This window comes from Plectropomus leopardus, chromosome 24 (assembly GCF_026936395.1).
Source record: "Plectropomus leopardus strain MGB_pleo_1.0 chromosome 24, ASM2693639v1, whole genome shotgun sequence".
In the NCBI taxonomy this organism is placed as follows: Eukaryota; Metazoa; Chordata; class Actinopteri; order Perciformes; family Serranidae; genus Plectropomus; species Plectropomus leopardus.
Window position 1 is genome coordinate 553720 of NC_142199.1, and position 20495 is coordinate 574214.

At 39.1% G+C, this 20495-nt stretch overlaps 1 protein-coding gene across 1 annotated transcript; it reads right to left on the reverse strand.

Moving 5' to 3' along the window:
• Positions 1 to 759: 759 nt before the first annotated feature.
• On the reverse strand, positions 760 to 15125 carry LOC121939248 (uncharacterized). Its single transcript, XM_088074562.1, is given in 22 exon segments — positions 760 to 1217; positions 1220 to 1268; positions 2907 to 3057; positions 4511 to 4579; positions 4726 to 4769; positions 5461 to 5519; positions 5787 to 5860; positions 6775 to 6867; positions 7589 to 7711; positions 8008 to 8124; positions 8201 to 8256; positions 8340 to 8560; positions 9132 to 9350; positions 10028 to 10061; positions 10194 to 10307; positions 11186 to 11310; positions 12965 to 13283; positions 13507 to 13658; positions 14024 to 14100; positions 14180 to 14308; positions 14406 to 14467; positions 15014 to 15125. Coding segments are annotated over 22 exon segments (2475 nt in total). The 5' UTR covers position 15125; the 3' UTR covers positions 760 to 1140.
• Between the last annotated feature and the right edge of the window lie 5370 nt (positions 15126 to 20495).

Below are 20495 nucleotides of genomic sequence, written 5' to 3' on the forward strand. Positions count from 1 at the left end.
GATGATGATGATGAGGGCAGCGTCAGTGATGATGATGATGAAGGCAGCGTCAGTGATGATGATGAAGGCAGCGTCAGTGATGATGATGATGAAGGCAGCGTCAGTGATGATGATGATGAAGGCAGAGTCAGTGATGATGATGATGAAGGCAGCGTCAGTGATGATGATGATGATGAGGGCAGCGTCAGTGATGATGATGATGAAGGCAGCGTCAGTGATGATGATGATGAGGGCAGCGTCAGTGATGATGATGAAGGCAGCGTCAGTGATGATGATGAGGGAGCGTCAGTGATGATGATGATGAAGGCAGCGTCAGTGATGATGATGATGAGGGCAGCGTCAGTGATGATGATGATGAAGGCAGCGTCAGTGATGATGATGAGGGCAGCGTCAGTGATGATGATGATGATGAAGGTGTCTGAGCACATTCTGAATGGTTGAATTAACCCTTTGAAACCCGAGCAGATCGGCTTCATTTCTTTTAAAAACTACAAAAGGAGAAAATGAGCTAGGAAAGGAGGAAATCTTCCAAAAAGAAATTTGAAAAAAAAGTGAGAAAATTACCTGAACATTGGTTTTATTTTAAAATTATACATATAAATATAATATAATAACTTATATACATATAAATAAACAAGGAAACGAACCATACAAAGCGTTAAATGCCGAGGACTCCGTGACTGCGAGAGATTTAAAACATTTAAAGGTTAAATAAATAAAATGAGAAATTCACTCACACAACTTTTTATTTGGGTTTAAAGTAATAAAAGATACAGTTCTTCCCGACACATTTTCCCTGTTTTTTTCCGAAAAATGTTGCCCTGGCGACCTCTTCACCTGGAGCGTCGAGGTAAATCGTTTTTATCTGAGATCTGACTGCAAATTACAATTCTGTGAGTCAGTTTCAAAATAAGAGCCACACTCCTTTGACAAAAGACTCGCACTTCAAAATGAAAAAAAAAGTTGGTTTTTTTTAAATTTTTATTTACAATGTCACAAAAACAAAAGTAAACAATGAGGCATTTTTTACTTAAACAACTGAACAATTTAAATTAATAACATAGAAAAAATATTTTAAAAATTATTGCACAGGAGACTTCCACCAGTTTGTTGTTTTGTGTTTTTTTGGTCCTCGCCGGTTCACTCGTTGCTCTGACCGCGGTGCATCCTCATTATAAGAGTTCTGATCTCCTCGCGCTTCCTGTGCACATGTTGCATGGAAACCAGTTTTCCAAACGTATCGGGAGGTCAAAGTGCACCACAGGGTTCTGAGGAGCCAATCGGAGAGCTCGATTTAGTGTGTTCGCCATAAATGCCCCTAAAAACAGTGTGCCATTTCGCCCCATTTCAGATTATTTTTATTTTATTTCATTTTAAAAATATATATATATATATATATATATATATAACATTTGTATTTATTATTTCTATCATATTTTCAACATGTTTGGAAACACTCGATATTTAAAGGAGACTTCACTCTTTTGTCTTTGTGGAGAAGATTTCTGCAGGTGAAATTAAATTTAATACGTTTTATGACTTTTGAAATTCTGCAATAACAATAAATTTAACTATAACTAAAACTACAAAAAACAAACAAAAAAAAAAAACCTTACACCAACATTTTCTTTTTCAGAGTTCAGAACAATTTTAGCCCGAATGTTTATTGTGAAATGAAACAAAAATACTCTTCTGGTCCAGCGGGAAAGCCACATCTGGTTAGATTTGAGAGATTTCAGGCGTTTATTGGTTATTTTTATGACCGATTTTGTGCGTCTCACTCTGCACGAGGGATTATTCCGCTGATTTAACCCTTTGAAACCCGGATCGACATCAGTTTTCTTGTGCTCAGTCAGAAGCCTTTCACACGCGCTTACACCTTTTTGAAACGAGCGAATCAGTTTGATTTCTTTCAAAAACGTGGTGGAAAAAAAAAACCTCCAAACAAATGTCCCACAAATCTAAAACAAATACTAAAAGGAAAAAAGAGGCAGAGAGACAGAATCTTTGAAAATGATCAAATATATGTATATATAGAAATATATATAATAGATTTAAAATTAGGTCACAGAAAACACTTATATTTTATTGTCCTTTTCTAGGTCACTTTCTGTTTTTGTTTTTTACTTTTTTTGCTGATTTCAGGTCATTTTCTTGTGACATTTCACTGATTTCTTGCTAATTTTGGGCTCATTTCTTGTTGAGCTGCTCATCGTTTTCTTTCTGTTTTTAGAAAAAAAATCATGTTACATTGCTCAGGTTTCAAAGGGTTAATTCCCATCATCAAGAGTTAAAGAAGAGACTTTTGATATCATTTTTAAAATGTTAGGAAAAAAGTAATCCAGAAAATCATAAAGCCCATTTTTCAGCATTTTAAAGACTTTTGTAAAAATGTATTTAAGGCATTTTAATACCAATGAAGGGTTAATTAATCAACAAATGCAAGGATTTTTAAAACTGTGTGTGTGTGTGTGTGTGTGTGTGTGTGTGTGTGTGTGTGTGTGTGTGTGTGTACCTGCAGGAAGCTCTCGGTGTACTGCAGCAGGTAGAGTGTGTGTGTGTGTGTGTGTGTGTGTGTGTGTGTGTGTGTGTGTGTGTGTGTGTGTACCTGCAGGAAGCTCTCGGTGTACTGCAGCAGGTAGAGTGTGTGTGTGTGTGTGTGTGTGTGTGTACCTGCAGGAAGCTCTCGGTGTACTGCAGCAGGTAGAGTGTGTGTGTGTGTGTGTGTGTGTGTGTGTGTGTGTGTGTGTGTACCTGCAGGAAGCTCTCAGTGTACTGCAGCAGGTAGAGTGTGTGTGTGTGTGTGTGTGTGTGTGTACCTGCAGGAAGCTCTCGGTGTACTGCAGCAGGTAGAGTGTGTGAGTGTGTGAGTGTGTGTGTGTGTGTGTGTGTGTGTGTGTGTGTACCTGCAGGAAGCTCTCGGTGTACTGCAGCAGGTAGAGTCCACAGTCGCTGCTGTTGTCCTGCTGAGGGACTCTGCAGCTGCTCGTCTTCATGGTCTCCGTGGTGAAGAGACGAGGTGTCCCCCGGCGGACGTCCCACTCCACCTGCAGGTAGCTGCACGCCACCGCAGAGAAATCACTCCATTATCTGCACGCTTTACACATTTACTCCCCAAAAATAAACATCATTGACCTTTAAACTCTAATTATTGTCATCAGTGAAGGTTCTGGTTCTGGTTCTGGTTCAGGTTCAGGTTGAAAATGCGGTAAAAACCTTGCTGACAGTAACTCAATCGTCTGTTCAGGTGTCTCAGGTGGAAATTGGGGCAGATATTGGAAATATTCATCTTCAAACAGGTTAGAAATGAAAAATCATTTTTTCCACATAAAGACTTCTTGAGTTTGAAAATAAAGAAAAATAAAGTAAATCACAAAAATAAATAATTGGAGCTTTTAAACTGTTGCTGATGGTTTTTATGAAAACCTGCTGTGACGGATTCATCGGTCGGTCCTCTGGCGCCACCAAGTGGTTTACCCCTGAAATGTGACATTTAAAGCTTCAAGATTTAAATGTCACATTTAGCACCAAATGTTTTAGTTTAACCCTTTGAAACCTGCACTGACATCATGACTGACAGTGTTTTCTCGTGCTGCGTTCAGACGCCTTTTACACGCCGTTTAACCATTTAGAAACTGAGCAAACTGGTTTGTTTACGTGTGACATCACGAGGGGAAAGACCACCAACAACTGACAGAAACGTCCTACAAAATCAACGAAATTACTAAAAAAAACGAGAAAAGACCAGATTTTTGTTTTTTAAAGGGGAAATAAAAAAGAAAATTAAAAATGTCCAGAAAACTAGTCTTTTAGTTATCATCATTATATATTTTAAATAACATTAGAGAAAATATAAATAACTATAAAAAACTGGTTTAATTTCTTTCAAAAATACTGAAAAAAAAGAGCAACTTTGTGAGAAATAAAATAAAAAGTGACGAGGAAATGATCTGAAAATTAACAGGGAGAATATTAAATGTGATCAAGAGACGAGGAAAAAATATCCAGAAAACAATATTTATAATGCTGTTGAATATATTCATTTAATTATGTTAAAGATTTTTTTCCATTTTCACACATTTTGTGGTGAGTTTCTTGTTTCTTTTCTTTTTTTTAAATATTCATTTTAATGAATGAATGATTTTGATATTTCTTGTTAAGTAGCTCAATTTTTCAAGAATTTCTTGTGAATTTTTTGGTCCGTGCCTCGTTAAGCGGCTTCTCTGCCCTCTGTCCGTTTTTTTCAGGAAACCAAACCGGTTTGTTCAGGTTTCAAAGGGTTAAGTCATTTCATTGACTGTGAAAATGTGAAGTTCAAAGCACGAGACTAACCGGTAAAACATTAAATAAAAAAAGACAGATTTTTCCATAAAAGTGTGAAGTGTTCAGCTTGATAGTCTTCACTGAGTGTTGCAGCTGTTGTGGTTTTTATTGAAACAGAATCACGCAAACGACGTCGACCGGCGGAGGCTGGCCTCTTCAGGGTTAAAGTGACGGCTGTGAAACTCACTCTCGGAGGAGCCTGCAGACGTTGTCGTGGTTGGACAGCTTCAGTGAGTCCATGACGAGGATGCACGGCCTGCAGACCAACAAATCTGCATTATTTCTGCGTTCTCGAGAGGACGCAGCCTCCTCGTGTCTGCGGTTTCTGTCCGCTCTGCTCTTCAATGAAGAAGATTTCTATTTTAACATCAGTTTGAAATGAAATCGATCGAGACGACTCACCTCTTTAACACGGCGTCCCTCCGGCAGCTCTGCTGAGTGCACGGCTGCAAAACACACAAACAAAACACGCTCACGTTTCATTTCATCCCGAAAAACTCAACAAAACACAAAGAGAAAAAAGACAAACAAGTCTTTTACTATTACAAAGGCAATAAAAGAGTCATAATTAAACATCGTGTTTTTGAAATTGACGTCAATTATGCAACATAAATAAAATGTAGGAATAAATACATGAATCGTATAAAATTATAGATTAGATTAAAAAAGTGATTTAGTTCTTAAAAACAAACATTAAATTAAAAAGAGATGTATAATGGAATATATAAATATTAATTAAAATAGTCAAATGAAAATAATAAAAATGACATGAAGGGATTAAGTATTAAATAAAAATATGGCAAAATGTCTCAATAATAAAGCAAAAAAAAATGTTGCCAAAAATAAGTGAAAATTTCAGACACCTAACCAATAAAAAAATATACAAATATGGCACAAATGTTGTTTCTTTCACTTCAATCTTTCTTTTTTTAATAACCAAAGAAATGATAGACAACAAGAGTCTCGCCTGGCTTCAATTCAGACTTCAGATGGACTTAAAAGAACAGATTTTAAAAACAAAAATAAATGAACGTCTGGCAAATCCAAAATGTGGGTTTCGTTGTTGGGTTAACGGAGTCAAATGAAGCCTGACGTTAACGTTCGGATGTGTTCGTGTCGGCTGAGCTGAATCTTTACCGGCAGCTGCTGAGATCTCACGCTGAACGAGGATTTTTCAGCAGCTCGCTCGAATCCACCTGAGACCAAAAACAACAAACTTTAACTCCGTCATTTTAACCTGCTTTCACCACACTGTCCCCGCCTACCTGTGACGAAAAAAATTATACAAAAAAGATATAAATACCACAAAAAAATGCACCAAAAATGACAAAAATAATGAAAAACTAAAATTAATCACAAAAATGATTTAAAAAATCTTCCTACAAAATGATACAAAACGTGAGTGAATCTGTCAGAAACATTTGATTCTGTGCAGGTGAATCAGAGAATCAACAGCAGCTCACCTGTCGGCCGAAACTCCTCGTACTGAGGCTCCTCCAGACCCGGAAAACAGACCACCACCAGGAACCAGTGAGCTCTGTCCGCACAAACGCAACCAAACGTTACAGCACGCAACGTTACGGCACGCAACGTTACAGCACCAAACATTACAACACGCAACGTTACAGCACCAAACATTACAACACGCAACGTTACAGCACCAAACATTACAACACGCAACGTTACGGCACGCAACATACAGCACGCAACGTTACAGCACGCAACATACAGCACGCAACGTTACAGCACCAAACGTTACAGCACGCAACGTTACAGCACGCAACGTTACAGCACGCAACGTTACAGCACCAAACATTACAGCACGCAACGTTACAGCACGCAACATACAGCACGCAACGTTACAGCACGCAACATACAGCACGCAATGTTACAGCACCAAACATTACAGCACGCAACGTTACGGCACGCAACGTTACGGCACGCAACGTTACAGCACGCAACGTTACAGCACCAAACATTACAGCACGCAACGTTACAGCAGGCAACGTTACAGCAGGCAACGTTACAGCACGCAACGTTACAGCAGGCAACGTTACAGCACGCAACGTTACAGCAGGCAACGTTACAGCAGGCAACGTTACAGCAGGCAACGTTACAGCACGCAACGTTACAGCAGGCAACGTTACAGCAGGCAACGTTACAGCAGGCAACGTTACAGCACACAACGTTAAAGCACGCGACTTTACAGTATGCGACTTTACAGCGCGCAACGCAACGTTACAGCAGCAAACATTACAACACCAAAGAGTACAGCACGCGACTTTACAGCACGCAATTTTGCAGCATGCAACTTTACAGCACCAAACGTTACAGCACGCAGAAAAATGCAGGGAAGGTCGTGTGAATTTGGTGTCTCTAAATGTGGGACAAAACACACACACACACACACACACACACACACACACACACACTTCTATGACGGACTCTTACTCTTGATTGACAGGCACAAACAGGAAGTCTTTGGCAAAGATGTCGACTTGCCGCGTCCACGTCTTCACCCTCTGATGCCTCATGTGTCGGTCTCTGAGAAAACACAAAGAAACCCGCGTGAGACGGACAAACTCTGGACCCGAGACACAAAGACAAGCTTGAAAAGTCATGAAGCTTCGTCATCAGACTTTGTGTTGCAGATTTTAATTCTTTAAATTCACTTTAAACACGTAAAACTATTGATCACATCCTGTAAACTCATCAAGATAAAGAAGCACATCGTCTGCGTAAAGTGAGAACTTTTCTCTTCATATGAAACTGTGACAATAAAAGGGAATAATTATAGTTTGATTTGTAGAAAATATAGTCGAAATAACCAACTCGTCAATCTACAGAAAGTGTATCTAAAACTGTTGAGATATAAGGATCAAAACTAACGGCTTCATGGTTCAAAAGGAGTAAAAGATTTTCAGATTATTGGACAAAAAATGGAAACGTCACAAACCTTAACCACAAGAATGTGTCAAAATCACCAAAACGTTGCAGAAAACTGTGCAAAAAAGCCGAAACATGCCACCACGATGTCACATAAACTACAAAAACAACACAACTATACGCCAAATGTTCCAGAAAATGGAGCAAAAATGGCACCAGAACGGAAACACAAAAATTGTTCAAAAATGTGGAAATAACCCAAAATTTCAGTCCAGAGATCGCTGACTGCTGTTGACTTCGTTAAACTCAGTCAAAGCTGATTATTGTCAGTGTCAGATCAATATTTCACACATATTGATTTATGGCTGCTGACTCTTACGGGACGGAGGGGGCGTCGTCCTCTCCGGCGGCTCGCCGTCTGCTCAGCTGTTTGTAGAAGAAACTGCTGAAGACGTGACTCCTCTCAGGCACCGAGCCTCCCACTCCCTCCAGGAGGAGGAACCTGAGGAGGAGGAGGACACGGTGAGGACATGGTGAGGACACGAGGAGGACCTGGTGAGGACACTCAGGAAGAGGTAACGTGCAGGCAGAGGGGAGATGCAGACGGGTAGGAGGTGCAGGAGGAGGGGAGGTGCAGGAGGAGGGGAGGTGCAGGAGGAGGTGCAGGAGGAGGTAAGGTGCAGGCGGAGGGGAGGTGCAGGCGAAGAGGAGGTGCAGGAGGAGGGGAGGTGCAGGAGGAAGGGAGGTGCAGGCGGAGTTGAGGTGCAGGCGAAGGGGAGGTGCAGGAGGAGGACTGACTTGAGGTAGAAGTCGATGATGACATCGTTGAGGAACTCTCCTCCTCTCAGACAGGCCAGGTCCTCCTTAGTGACGGTGATCCGTCCTTTGGAGGGAGGAGCCGGGTACTGGATCAACCTGAGGAGCAGAAGGAGACACATCAGACCTCCTGCTCCTCCTCACACCTGGATGCAGGAGGTCCGGGTGGAGTTACCTGGAGGGGAGCTGCTGCAGACCGGAGCCCGTCTTCCTCCTCAGACTGGCTCTCACCTGGACCACAGAGAGAGGAGGTGAAGGAGGAGGGGAAGGAGAAGGAGAAGGTGAAGGAGGAACACAGGAGGAAGGAGTCTTACCGCAGAGTGTCCCAGCAGTCCCAGGAGGTGCTGGTCCAGAGGAGGAGGGCAGCTGTGGAGGAGCAGCAGGCCATCGGTCCAGTCCAGAGGGGAGGAGGGTCCAGCAGAGGAGGAGCAGCCCCTCCTGTACTCCTCCATGTCCAGTATGGAGGCCAGAAGGGCGGCCTGGAGCTCCTGCAGCTGCTCCTTCAGCACCAGCAGGAGGAAGGAGCACACCGGACCTGAGGGAGCAGGAGGAGCCATTAACACCAGACTTCCTCCATAATTCATTTATATCATTTTACTCTGTTTTCTTTTTTTAGTTTTAGTGAATTTTAAGGAAATATTTTTTAAATTTTAAAATGTTGTTTTTTTTGCAATTAAAAAACAAAACTATTTCTTTATCTTTAAAAAATGGAGATTATTAAGTAAATATTTTGGCTTTTTTACCCTTTAAACAATTGTGGTGATATTTTTAAAGAATAAGTTTTTGAGGATTTTCAAGAAAAAAAAAGGTTTTTTTCCCCCTTTCAAGATATGTGGCAATCACTTCAATTTTTAAAAAACATTTGGTAATTTTTCAAGAAAAAAAAATTTAATTTGGCAATTGAAAAAAAATTAAGTTTTGTTTTTTTTTTCTTAAAAAATTTCTGGTGACTTTTCAAAACCATTTTTCAGAAACTGTCAAATCTGAAATTGTCTTTCGGGGTATATTTAGTTTTTCTGAATTTTTTCCAGGCCTGGAATCTGCTATTTCACATGACTTCTCCAGGTTTTCCAGGCAGTATGAACCCTTTACATGTCTGCATTTACCTGACGCGCTCTGGGCGGCGCTCTGGGCGGCGCTCTGGATGGCGGTCAGCTCCCTCTGCAGGACGTTGGCCTGAGCGTCACTCACCCTCAGGAAGAGCAGCGAGGGGGCGGGGCCTTTCCAACCGGCCAGCAGAGTCCCGCCCCTGGCCACGCCCCCGTCCCAGACGCCGTAACCCTGAACCTGAGACGCCACCACGCTGACCTCGCCCTCCTCCGATCCTGACAGACGCACGATAACAATCACTTCCTGTTTATGTTTTAACTCCGTCAGAGACGAAAATCAAAATCACAACGAATATTTGCTCTGTTAGCGTCATCAGATTATATAAAGAAATTTTTTTTTTAAAAAACGTCACATTTACAACTCGGATCTCAAATAAACTGGAAACATTTTGAAAGAATTAAGTTGAATATTTTTAGAAATAGTAGCAATTTTCTGAAAATATTCTAATAATAAAAAAATCTAAATATTTCTGAGAAGATTTTTTTTTTAAAATAAAGTATTTTGACATAAAAAACTGTGCCATTTAAGAGTTTAAATATAATTAGCGAAATATAAAGTATCATCACAAGAACAAACATCGTAGTATTTTAAGAAAATGATTCTACCGGAAGTCGTAATTTTTCACAACAAAAAACTCAATATTTCTATCAATCTCAATAATGATGAGCTAGAAATATGGCAATATTTTTTTTAAAAAGTCACTGTATTTTAAGAAAAAAAAGTTGCAGCATTATAAAAAAAATTTCAGAAAAAAAATCCTAAAAATGTATATTGTGATATTTTGAGAATAAACGTTTTTATTGATAAATATTTTACAATTTTTAAAATATTATTATGTGCAAATTTAAGAAAAGTTTGACTATTTTGAGTGCGGAGTGAAAAGAGTTTTTACCTTTCAGAGGAATCGTGATGCTGCTCTCACTGATCTGCACACACACACACACACACACACACACACACACACATACATCATTAAATACATAAACACAGGCCTGACCTCTGACCTCTGACCTCTGACCTCGGTCTCAAATCACCCTTCATGTGTCACGCCTGCTCACCATCAGCTGCCCGTTGGCGTCGATGTGCGTCAGGCCGGCGTGGAGCGAGGTGAAGTCCAGCTGCAGGAAGGAAGGCGGCGGCGGCGGCGAGCTGGAGGAACGGGCCTGCTGAGCCTGTCAGACGAGACGCAGGGTTTGAGCTTTGTTTTTTTTTTTGGTCATTATTTCTTTTACTATTTTGTCTTTTTTTCTCATATATAAATATAAATATATATATATATATATAATTTCTCTGACTTTTCACTTTTTTTCAAATTCTCATATTTCCAAAAAAAATCATCTTTTTTTCTCATAGCTTTTTTTTTAAAAAAACTTTTTGAATTTTTTGTCTCTTCTTTTTTCCTCATGGTTTCTTTTACTGTTTTTCTCATAATTTTTTTTGCTCTTTTTAAAAAAAAACATTTTTCTCATATATTTTTGACGTTCTCGTTTTATCTTTTTTCTTTTTCTTGAAACATCACAATAAAAATATTTTAATTTTTTACTCACAAAAAGCTTTTTCTTGTTTCTAAAGTTTTACGACCTTTTTCATCAACACCTCCTGACTTTATTATTTACCTTCTCCGAACTTTCACCATTTTCTCGACACTTTACGACTTTCACTCATTAAATTCTGAATCTTTTTAAATGACAACATCGAGGTTGTTTTTGAAGCATTAACATTTTTCTTCAGCTTTTGACGTTTCAGAAACATTTTCACCTAAAACTGTGATAACTCTTTCATTTTCCCCCTTTTTCAATTTATTTTTAATATATTTTTTAATATTTATCCAACCTTTTTACTTTTGCATTTTTGCTGATTTATTTCACTTTTATTACTTTTATATTTCACATTTTTACTTCTATGTGTCTCTTTAATATTTCTCTTTTAACGTTTTCATTCTACTTTGATATTTCAGTTTCATATTTATAAGATTGTGAATTTTTTCATGACACATTTGAAAACTACGACTTTTTTCTGGAAAACGAAGCTGAAGCAGTTCGTCTCCTACCCGAATCTCGGCTGAGCCTCGTGGACCGGAGTCCTGCGTCCCGCTCTGTGACGTCCTCTGTCCCCTCCTGTCCCCTCCGTCCCCTCCGTCCTCAGCCTCGTCTTCCTCCTCACTCGACAGGACAACTGCGGGACGACAGACGATCACAGAGACGCTCGGTCTGTTACTGTTCCTCCTTAAAGAGGGACTTTTTTCTTCAAACAGTGAAACTTTATTTAAACAGACGGCGACTTTTTGCCGATCTGTCATTTTGCCCTCGTGACGCTCAGAACATCGACGCCTCTTTCTCATAAATTTGTGACTTTCTTTCCCGAAACGTTACGACTCTTTTTCAAAAACAAACAACAAAATCACATTTTTTTTTAACATGCAACAACTTGGTTCCCATAACAACGACTTTTGTCTCTGAAATTTAGTTTTTTAGTTTAAAAAAAAAAAAAAAACAAACATTTTGACTTCTTTTTTAAGAAATTTTATACTTTTTTCCAGAAACATTACGACTTTTGTCCATAAAACTGTGACTTAAAAAAAAACATTACAACTTTTCATCGTGCAAAACCTTGATTTCCATAATATTAATGTTGATTTAAAAAATATATATTTAAAAAATCGAAAACATGAGGACTCCTTCCTCAACATGGACGGCTTGTTTTTCATTTCATAATGACTTCTTCTTTTTACTTTTTTTCTAAATATTACAGCTTTTTTCTCATAAAATTGGGACTTTTTTCTTGAGACATTAAGACTTTTTTTTAAAAAAAACATCAAAATTTTTCTCCAAACGTTACTCTTTTTTTCACCGAAAATTGTAACTTTTTCTTTAAAAAAATGCGACTTTTTTTCTTGAAATGTACTTTTTTTTTAAAGTGGCCGTCTGTTATTATTATTATTGTTATTGTTGTTGTTACTGTTGTTGTTGTTGTTGTTTACAGGTTGGACTCACTGGGTTCTGTCAGCATCTGTTTGGGTTTGTTTTGTTTATTTTGTGTTTCTGTGTTGTTGTTATTATTGTTGTAACTGTTGTTGTTGTTATTATTGTTGTTACTGTTGTTGCTGTTATTATTGTTGTTACTGTTGTTGCTGTTATTATTGTTGTTGTTATTATTGTTGTTGTTATTGTTGTTGTTGTTATTATTGTTGTTGCTGTTATTGTTGTTGTTATTGTTGTTACTGTTGTTGTTATTGTTGTTACTGTTATTGTTGTTATTGTTGTTACTGTTGTTGTTATTGTTGTTACTGTTGTTGTTGTTATTATTGTTGTTATTGTTGTTGTTATTATTGTTGTTGTTATTGTTGTTGCTGTTGTTACTGTTGTTGCTGTTATTATTGTTGTTATTATTGTTGTTGTTATTGTTGTTGTTGTTGCTGTTATTGTTGTTGTTATTGTTGTTGTTATTGTTGTTACTGTTGTTGTTATAGTTGTTGTTGTTATTGTTGTTGCTGTTATTGTTGTTGTTATTGTTGTTACTGTTGTTGTTATAGTTGTTGTTGTTATTGTTGTTGTTGTTATTGTTGTTACTGTTGTTGCTGTTATTATTGTTGTTGTTATTGTTGTTGTTATTATTGTTGTTACTGTTGTTGTTGTTGTTGTTATTGTTGTTGTTGTTGTTATTGTTGTTGTTATTGTTGTTACTGTTGTTGTTATTGTTGTTGTTATTGTTGTTGTTATTGTTGTTATTGTTGTTGTTATTGTTGTTACTGTTGTTGTTGCTGTTATTATTGTTGTTGTTATTGTTGTTGTTATTGTTGTTGCTGTTGTTGTTTACAGGTTGGACTCACTGGGTTCTGTCGGCGTCTGTTTGGGTTTTTTGGGTCGAGGCTGCAGAACAGCTGATCTGTTCTTCTTCTTCTTCTCTCTGAACTCCCTCCATCGCTCCCTCTCTTTCTCCCGCCGCTCCTCCATCAGGCCGCTCGCCGTCAGCAGCGGCGCCCGCTCCAGACTCCGCCCCTCGCCGGCCGGCGTCCTCAGTGAGGTTGAAGACGGTTTGTTTCTGGACGGAAACGTGAAGACGTCCTCTGAGTCCTGGTCTGAACCGGAGGCCGGCGACTTCTTCTTCTGCTGCTGATTTAGAGGTTCGGGAGAGCTTCCTGCGTCGCTCTGAAACAAGAAAACATGTTTTTATTTTTCACATTTTTCCCCAAAAATACGTTTGAGAAATTTTCATTCTAATGATCAAATTTTTTGCTGTAATTTGATTTATTCTCGTCATATTCTGAGAAACTGTTTACACCAAAACATCATAAAGTTCAAACATCAGTGAAAGATGACAAACTTTATCTAAAAGACGCTTTTCATCACCGTTTCATCCTCTGACCCTCACCTTCCTCTCGACCGCGTCCCGGCGGCCGGACTCCTCCCTCCTCCAGCTCCTCTCTCCCTCCGGCCAGGGACTCAAACTCCCAGCATGCTCCTCTCCTCGCAGCTCTGCCAGAGAGTCACATGACGTCACAGAGATCCTTCGAGCCGACGAGCCTGAAGGTTCGAATTTAACGACGATTATTGATCCCACAACCGTTTATTTTCACTTATTATTCGTCATTTTAGACTTTTATATTTCACTTTTTTATGTTTAGATTTAATAGTGTTATTATTATTTTATTTTTTTACACAGTTTTTATTTTTTTCACTTTTATTGTTTCTCTTTAGTCACGTTTAGATTTGATATTTCACTTTTTTCTTCACTTTACTTTTTTTTCATTTATATGTTTCTACATGTTTGAAGTAAAAGTACTGTATAGAGGAGAATATAACAAAACAACAACAACAACAACAACAACAACAACAACAACAATAATAGACAGTTCTGTGTTAAAGTCAAAAATCTGACTTGCTGTTACCGCTGAGCTGCGTTTTCTTCTTCTGTGGTGGAGACGCAGGCTGCAGCAGGCGGTCTGACGCTCTCTTCGGACGCCACCTGCTGGACAAAAAACACCGAAACTCAGACACTGACACCGTTAAACATGGACGCCACTGCAGAGACGGCGAGGACCGACCCGTTTGACAACGACTCCGCCCTCTGCCCGCCGCACCCTCTCTGACTGGCCGCCGGCGTCCCTCCGCTGGGAGACTTGATTCCCAGCAGCGTTTTGACGTAGTCCCTGAAGAACGGCCGAGACGGCGTGCTGGACGACAGAGTCGCAGTGATGTCAGAGGTTTATATCGTTACTGTGTGTGATGTCATTGTGATGTCATACGGCCTGCGGGGGGCGCCATACTGACCTCAGTCTGCTCCCAGCATGCACGCTGTCAGCTCCGCCTCTGCTGAACCCGCCCTCGTAACCCTGAATACACACAACACACATCAATGTATGTCGTACCACCTTAAAAAAACACATATCAGTACACATCAAACCACCTTTAAACACAACCAACGCATCATTAGTGATCATGCCACCTTAAAAAACAACATGTCAATATACATCATACCACCTTAAAACACAACCAACGCATCATTAGCGATCATGCCACCTTAAAAAACATGTCAATATACATCATACCACCTTAAAACACAACCAACGCATCATTAGTGATCATGCCACCTTAAAAAACAACATGTCAATATACATCATACCACCTTAAAACACAACCAACGCATCATTAGTGATCATGCCACCTTAAAAAACATGTCAATATACATCATACCACCTTAAAACACAACCAACGCATCATTAGTGATCATGCCACCTTAAAAAACAACATGTCAATATACATCATACCACCTTAAAAAAAACAATCAACAGATCAACAGACTTTGTACCACCTTAAAAAAAGAACACATCAATCTACATCATACCCCAGCAGAAGTGTTAACAAATCAGTAATACCACCTTAAGGTTGGGGGCGGGGCTCTGGAGGCGGGACAGCGGTGATGCGTGCAGGGGGGCGGAGTCAGCAGCTGACATCTGTTTCTTTTTGGGGATTTTAAATGGCGATGCCATCCTGAAAACAAAACCAAACTCAGACCAAACCTCAGAGAGAAAACACACAAAATAAAGGCAACTATCCCATTCACCTGCTGCGTGGACATCAGGCAGTGCATGGAGGTTACCATGCCAAACTCCATTTCAAATTAGTAGTTTTTAAAGACAGCAATCGATATTGGATCCAAATATAATTCTACCATTCCAGGAAAGTGTGCAGCTTTTTCCTGCGATTTAGTTTTAGACTACAATACACAAAAAACAAACACTTATTTTTCAATTCTCCCACTGAATATGTAATGTTAGCTTTGGGCACTAGATGGGAGTGAAAACAGTTTATTTGAAAAAAGTTTAGCTTTGTAAATGACATTTAGTAAATGATTTTCTGTGCCGAATTTCTGAGAATACTATATATAACTATAAATAATACTTACTTACAATCAAATGTGTATTTAGATTTTTATGTAAGCAGTGACGTTTTAGATCGCAGTGTTTCTGAGCGAGGATCCTAATTCGGTTGCTCAGTTTAAGCTCTCAGAACTGTTAGATTTTTTTATATAAATTTATTCTTGCTGTGAATGCGTAACAGTAATAAAAGTATATTTTTACTTTGTAAATGACATTTAGTAGATTATTTGACTGATGTATTAATCAGAACAGTTAAATAATAGCTATTTATATACCAACGTTTGTGTAACTTTTTAATTCAATCAGTTAAATTTAAAATATGAGTCATGCTTTAGGATCCTGAAGCTGCTGCATTGTTGACTATGTCAGAACTGTTAGATCTTAAACACATTTAGTTTCTCAGTCAAAAGCAGCAAAAACCAGAGCTGAAAAACGAAGCAGGAAATGATTACTCATCGTTTTACCTTCAGTTCACGCGCTGAGATGGTCTGCTGCGACCCAACTATAAAAGTTGACATTTTTACTTTGTAAATTAAATTAGGCGAATTATTTTCGCGCCGAATTTATCAAAACAATCAACATAACTGTAAACAACACACAGAAATATTCCAGTATCTCTGTAAGTTTGTATTTAAGCAAGTACATTTACAATTTGACTCATTCTTAAGGAGGATCCTGATTTGGGTGGATTATTTTCAGTTTAAGCTCTCACAACTATTACAATATTTAGATGTAAATTTAAAGTTAAAGATTTGAGTACACCAAAAACAAGAACTTCGCGTAAACTAAGATGAAATGATTATTAGCGTTATTTTATCTGTAGTTCAGTATGTAGCATTAGCTCCCGGCTAACTAACTGGGAGCATTTAAAAATACATCAGTATTTACTTCGCCAGTGACAGTAACTGTGGTATTTGAGAGCCGAACTCACAGGAATACTCCGCATAACTACAGATAACTTTTACTTTTACTCCTGTGTGTGTCAAACGTGTATTTTAGGCGCTGAAACGTAAAGCGGCGGTGAACCTCCGCGGGGCTCGAACCTTTTTCCGCAGCACGCTTCTGTTTCTTTGACCGCTGGACGATTATTTCTGTGCCGAATTTTCCAGAATGCTGCAATTACTGACGGAAACTCTTTACTTTTATTTAGACGCGTGATGAGGTCTCCGTCTGAGGCGGAGACGCGTAAATCTGCGGTGTTTGCGGGGGGATCCGGCGGCGGCTCGCGCTGTTAGCGCTCCGCCGCGGACTCACAGAGCTCCGGGGACTTCCGCCCGCTCTTCTCCGCCGCGCCGTGACCGCCCGCTGAGGCCTGTCTGGGGTCCATGTGGTTCAGACCGCGTGCTGTCTGTCTGTACCACAGACTGTAGGTAAAAATACGCAGTTTATGCAGTACTTCGGTATACTCGGTATACGGTCCGTACCCCGCGCAAGCACTCCGCCATCTTTGACTGCTACCTACGGCAGCCTCACTTGGACAAACGGTACCTGATCCGTGCCTCCGAAACGCGAATGTGTCTGTGAAATCCTGCTTGAAAATCTGTGAAAAGAGAGATCGTCTCAGCAAAAACGAGAGCACGAGACCACAATATCATTACTATACTGATTATATATACTGACAGTAAATCAGCGACCTTTCATGGGCGCTTTTTGGAGGTTATTTTAGATGCTGATATTTTCAGACGTGTGTGTGTTTTTTAAGTCTGCATATTCTACCGGCTGATTTTGATGAACTGTTATTCAGTTTACAGAGTGAATTGTCTGCATTAGACAGACAGCTTACTGAAATCGACATATTGTAGCTTGCAGAGACACGTCAAAGCAAACAAAGTGAAAAACGGCCCAAAACGTCAGAATTTATGGTGTCAGAAAAAGGCAGAAAACACCATAGTATCGTAGCCTATGTCGAAAACTTTAAGGATCAAGGACAACTGTAATTTAAATTCTTAAACTTTGTTTTAAATCTACCTTCTGTTTCACTTACAAATATCTGCAAACACCTCCTCTCATCTATCCATCTGATCAGCTGTGATCGGATCGACCGATCAATTATCCGCCTCACGGGCATTTTTGACACTGACCACACCAGTAAATGTTAAATGACTGTAAAGTTTTCTGCTTCTACTCAGCGATAATAACTGACGACTTTTTTAACATCACTATTTACTATTAAAGTTAAAACAACATCAGGTTTTTCAGGGTTAAAAAGGAGCCCGAGGGAAGAAAAAGCAGCAAAACACATCAGAAAACAATGTTCAAGTGAGTCATCAACAAGCTGGCGAGCTGGCTGATGACTCACATGAACATTGTTTTCTGGGCATAATTTTGGGGACGTGCACGCTCATCTAAAGGGACGTGCACGTTTATCTGTATCTGCAGACAGCCGATAGGACCGCCCTTCGCTCCGAAAAGACCTGAGTGGACAAAGTCTCCTGACAGCAGCAGGAGGTGCAGACGTTTCTCTCGTGTGCTTCAGTCACGAAATGCTCCGACTTTATTTTCCAGAAGCCGAAATTCAGCTGCAGCTGGAACCAAAAAAAAGCTAAAACACGAGTCAAAAACGATCAAACAACAAACTGAGCCAACGTGAGACATGAAGACGACCCTCTGCTCTTAACGTCCCAAATCTGAAGTGGCCACACACACACACACACACACACACACACACACACACCGTCCCATCTGATCTGCTCAATGACTTCCTGTCCTCAGCTGCTGTTGGACTCAGATGAAAAGAGGCTCTTTTGTTCCCGACTGTTACAATACTGGGAGCTCTGGTCCACACTCTGCTTCCCCGAGAACAATGTGACACACACACACACACACACACACACACACACACACACACACACACACACACACACACACATGCCATGTCCAGGGCTGGAACAAGCATTCAGATCCTTTCCTGCACTAAAATATCACACCGTGAAAATAACGAACTTCAGTCAGGTTCTTATGTTAAGCATTAAAAACAAATTTTTTTTTAAGATTTTTGGGGGATTTTAGTTTGATTTTTTAATTTATAGCTCAAAATGATGCAAGATGCCCCCTACAAGATTTTCACGTTTGTGCCAAAACAACTAAAAGGGCTGCTGCACCTCAGCTCTCCCAGAGTGTGCTGGTTCACGGATCCGCGTCCTTTTCTCGCTGAAAACTAAATCTATTTGAATTATAAACTAAACGGACTTTTTCTTTAGGGGGACGTCGCCCCTCATCTTACCCGACTTCACAAAACCTACTTTACAATCAGCTACGTACTTCAATAAAACTTAAAGCACTTCACAAACAGTTACATAATTCACACAAACTTACTTTACAATCAGTTACGCACTTCACAAAAAGATGCACCCTTAAAAAAACTGAGGTACTTCACTAAAACTTACTTTACAAAAGGCTGTGCACGTCACAAAAACTTACATACTTAACAAAAACGCATGTACTTCAAAACAACTTCAATAGTACACAAAAACTTGCATACGACACAGAAACTTACATGTAACATAAAAACGTGTCTACTCAGAGAAAACTTACTTCACAAAAAATTACGCACTTCACTTTTTTCACGACTTTCAAGAAAAGTTGTGTACTTCAAAAGTTACATCACTAAAACTTGCATACTTTACAAAAACTTCACAAAAACTGACGTACTTCACAAAAAGTTACACACTTCACAAAAAACAAACTGCAGGCTGTAAATTTGCAAAGCGGGTTTTCGAAATAGGACTTTAACAATCAAACGTACTTTTCTTAAATTCCTTGTTTTTTGTTCTCATGCTCGGCTTTTCTTCTGTTCGCTCTGATTATTTTTTACGATTCAGTTTGAAGGAAAAAGGTTGAAATCGCTGATTTTATTAACAAAGACCTTTTCAAAACAAAACCGCCGTGCATTTTTCAAGCGTGACAGATATTTTTGTTTTAATGAATGTGAGCTTGACGATTCTGGACTCCTGAGGATTTACGGCTCTGTTTTTGTTTTAATTTGAGGCGTTTCTGGAGATCAGCGCTGATTTCTTTCCTTCCTCCTCTGCGGCTGCAGTATTTGCAGAGTTCAGTCTGATTCAGGCTCAGCGACATGATGTCGACTCCTTTCATTTCTTTAAAAATCATAAAAACGCCTCTGTGAATATCTCCCGAACACTTTCACTCTCAAAAAGGTATTTGTGAATCCAGTTTTACGCACACTGAGTCTTTCAGATTTTATTTTGTGAAATTTGTTTTATGTTTGTAAAATGACTGTGAGTTTACATTTCACATTTATTTATCTTTTTTTTTTTGGTATTTGCAAGAAAAAATCAGAATACAACTTCCACCTCTGGAAACAAACAACTGCCTGGTCATAATGATAAAAATATGGTTATATTTAAATGAAAAGTGTTCAGTTTGAAACAATATACACATATTAAATCATGAGCTTCTTTGCTTTATAAAACTTTATATCATCTAGAAAATATAACCTCAATCCCAAAAAGTCTGGACGCTGTGTAAAACATAAATAAAAACCGAATGCAAAGATTAGTAAATCCTTTCTGGCCTACACTCACAAAATATTTTTATATTTCATGTTCAAACTGATAAACTTTATTGTTTTTTGTCTGAACTGGATGTCTGCAGCACGCCTCAGAGAGCTGGGACGTTCAGTTTCTCTGATACTGGCAGCTGTGATGAATGATCAAATAAGTGATTGTCAAATTTCTGTAATTAAAAAACAAGCCACATAAATAATAATAATATATAAAATGTATTTGCATAGCACTTTTTTAACCCTTTGATGCACAACACATGCACGCTCCTTCTAATGCACAACATTAGCATTCATTTCCCAGGTTATTTCATGCCGGCTGAGTTTTTCTTTGTTCTGTCCTTTGAAATCAATGTTTCATGATGAGTATTTCAAGAAGTCTTTAAATACCTTGTTTTTGTTCACCACCGATCATTATTTCCATTTTCCCTCTCAGACTTTATGAACAAAAATGTTTTT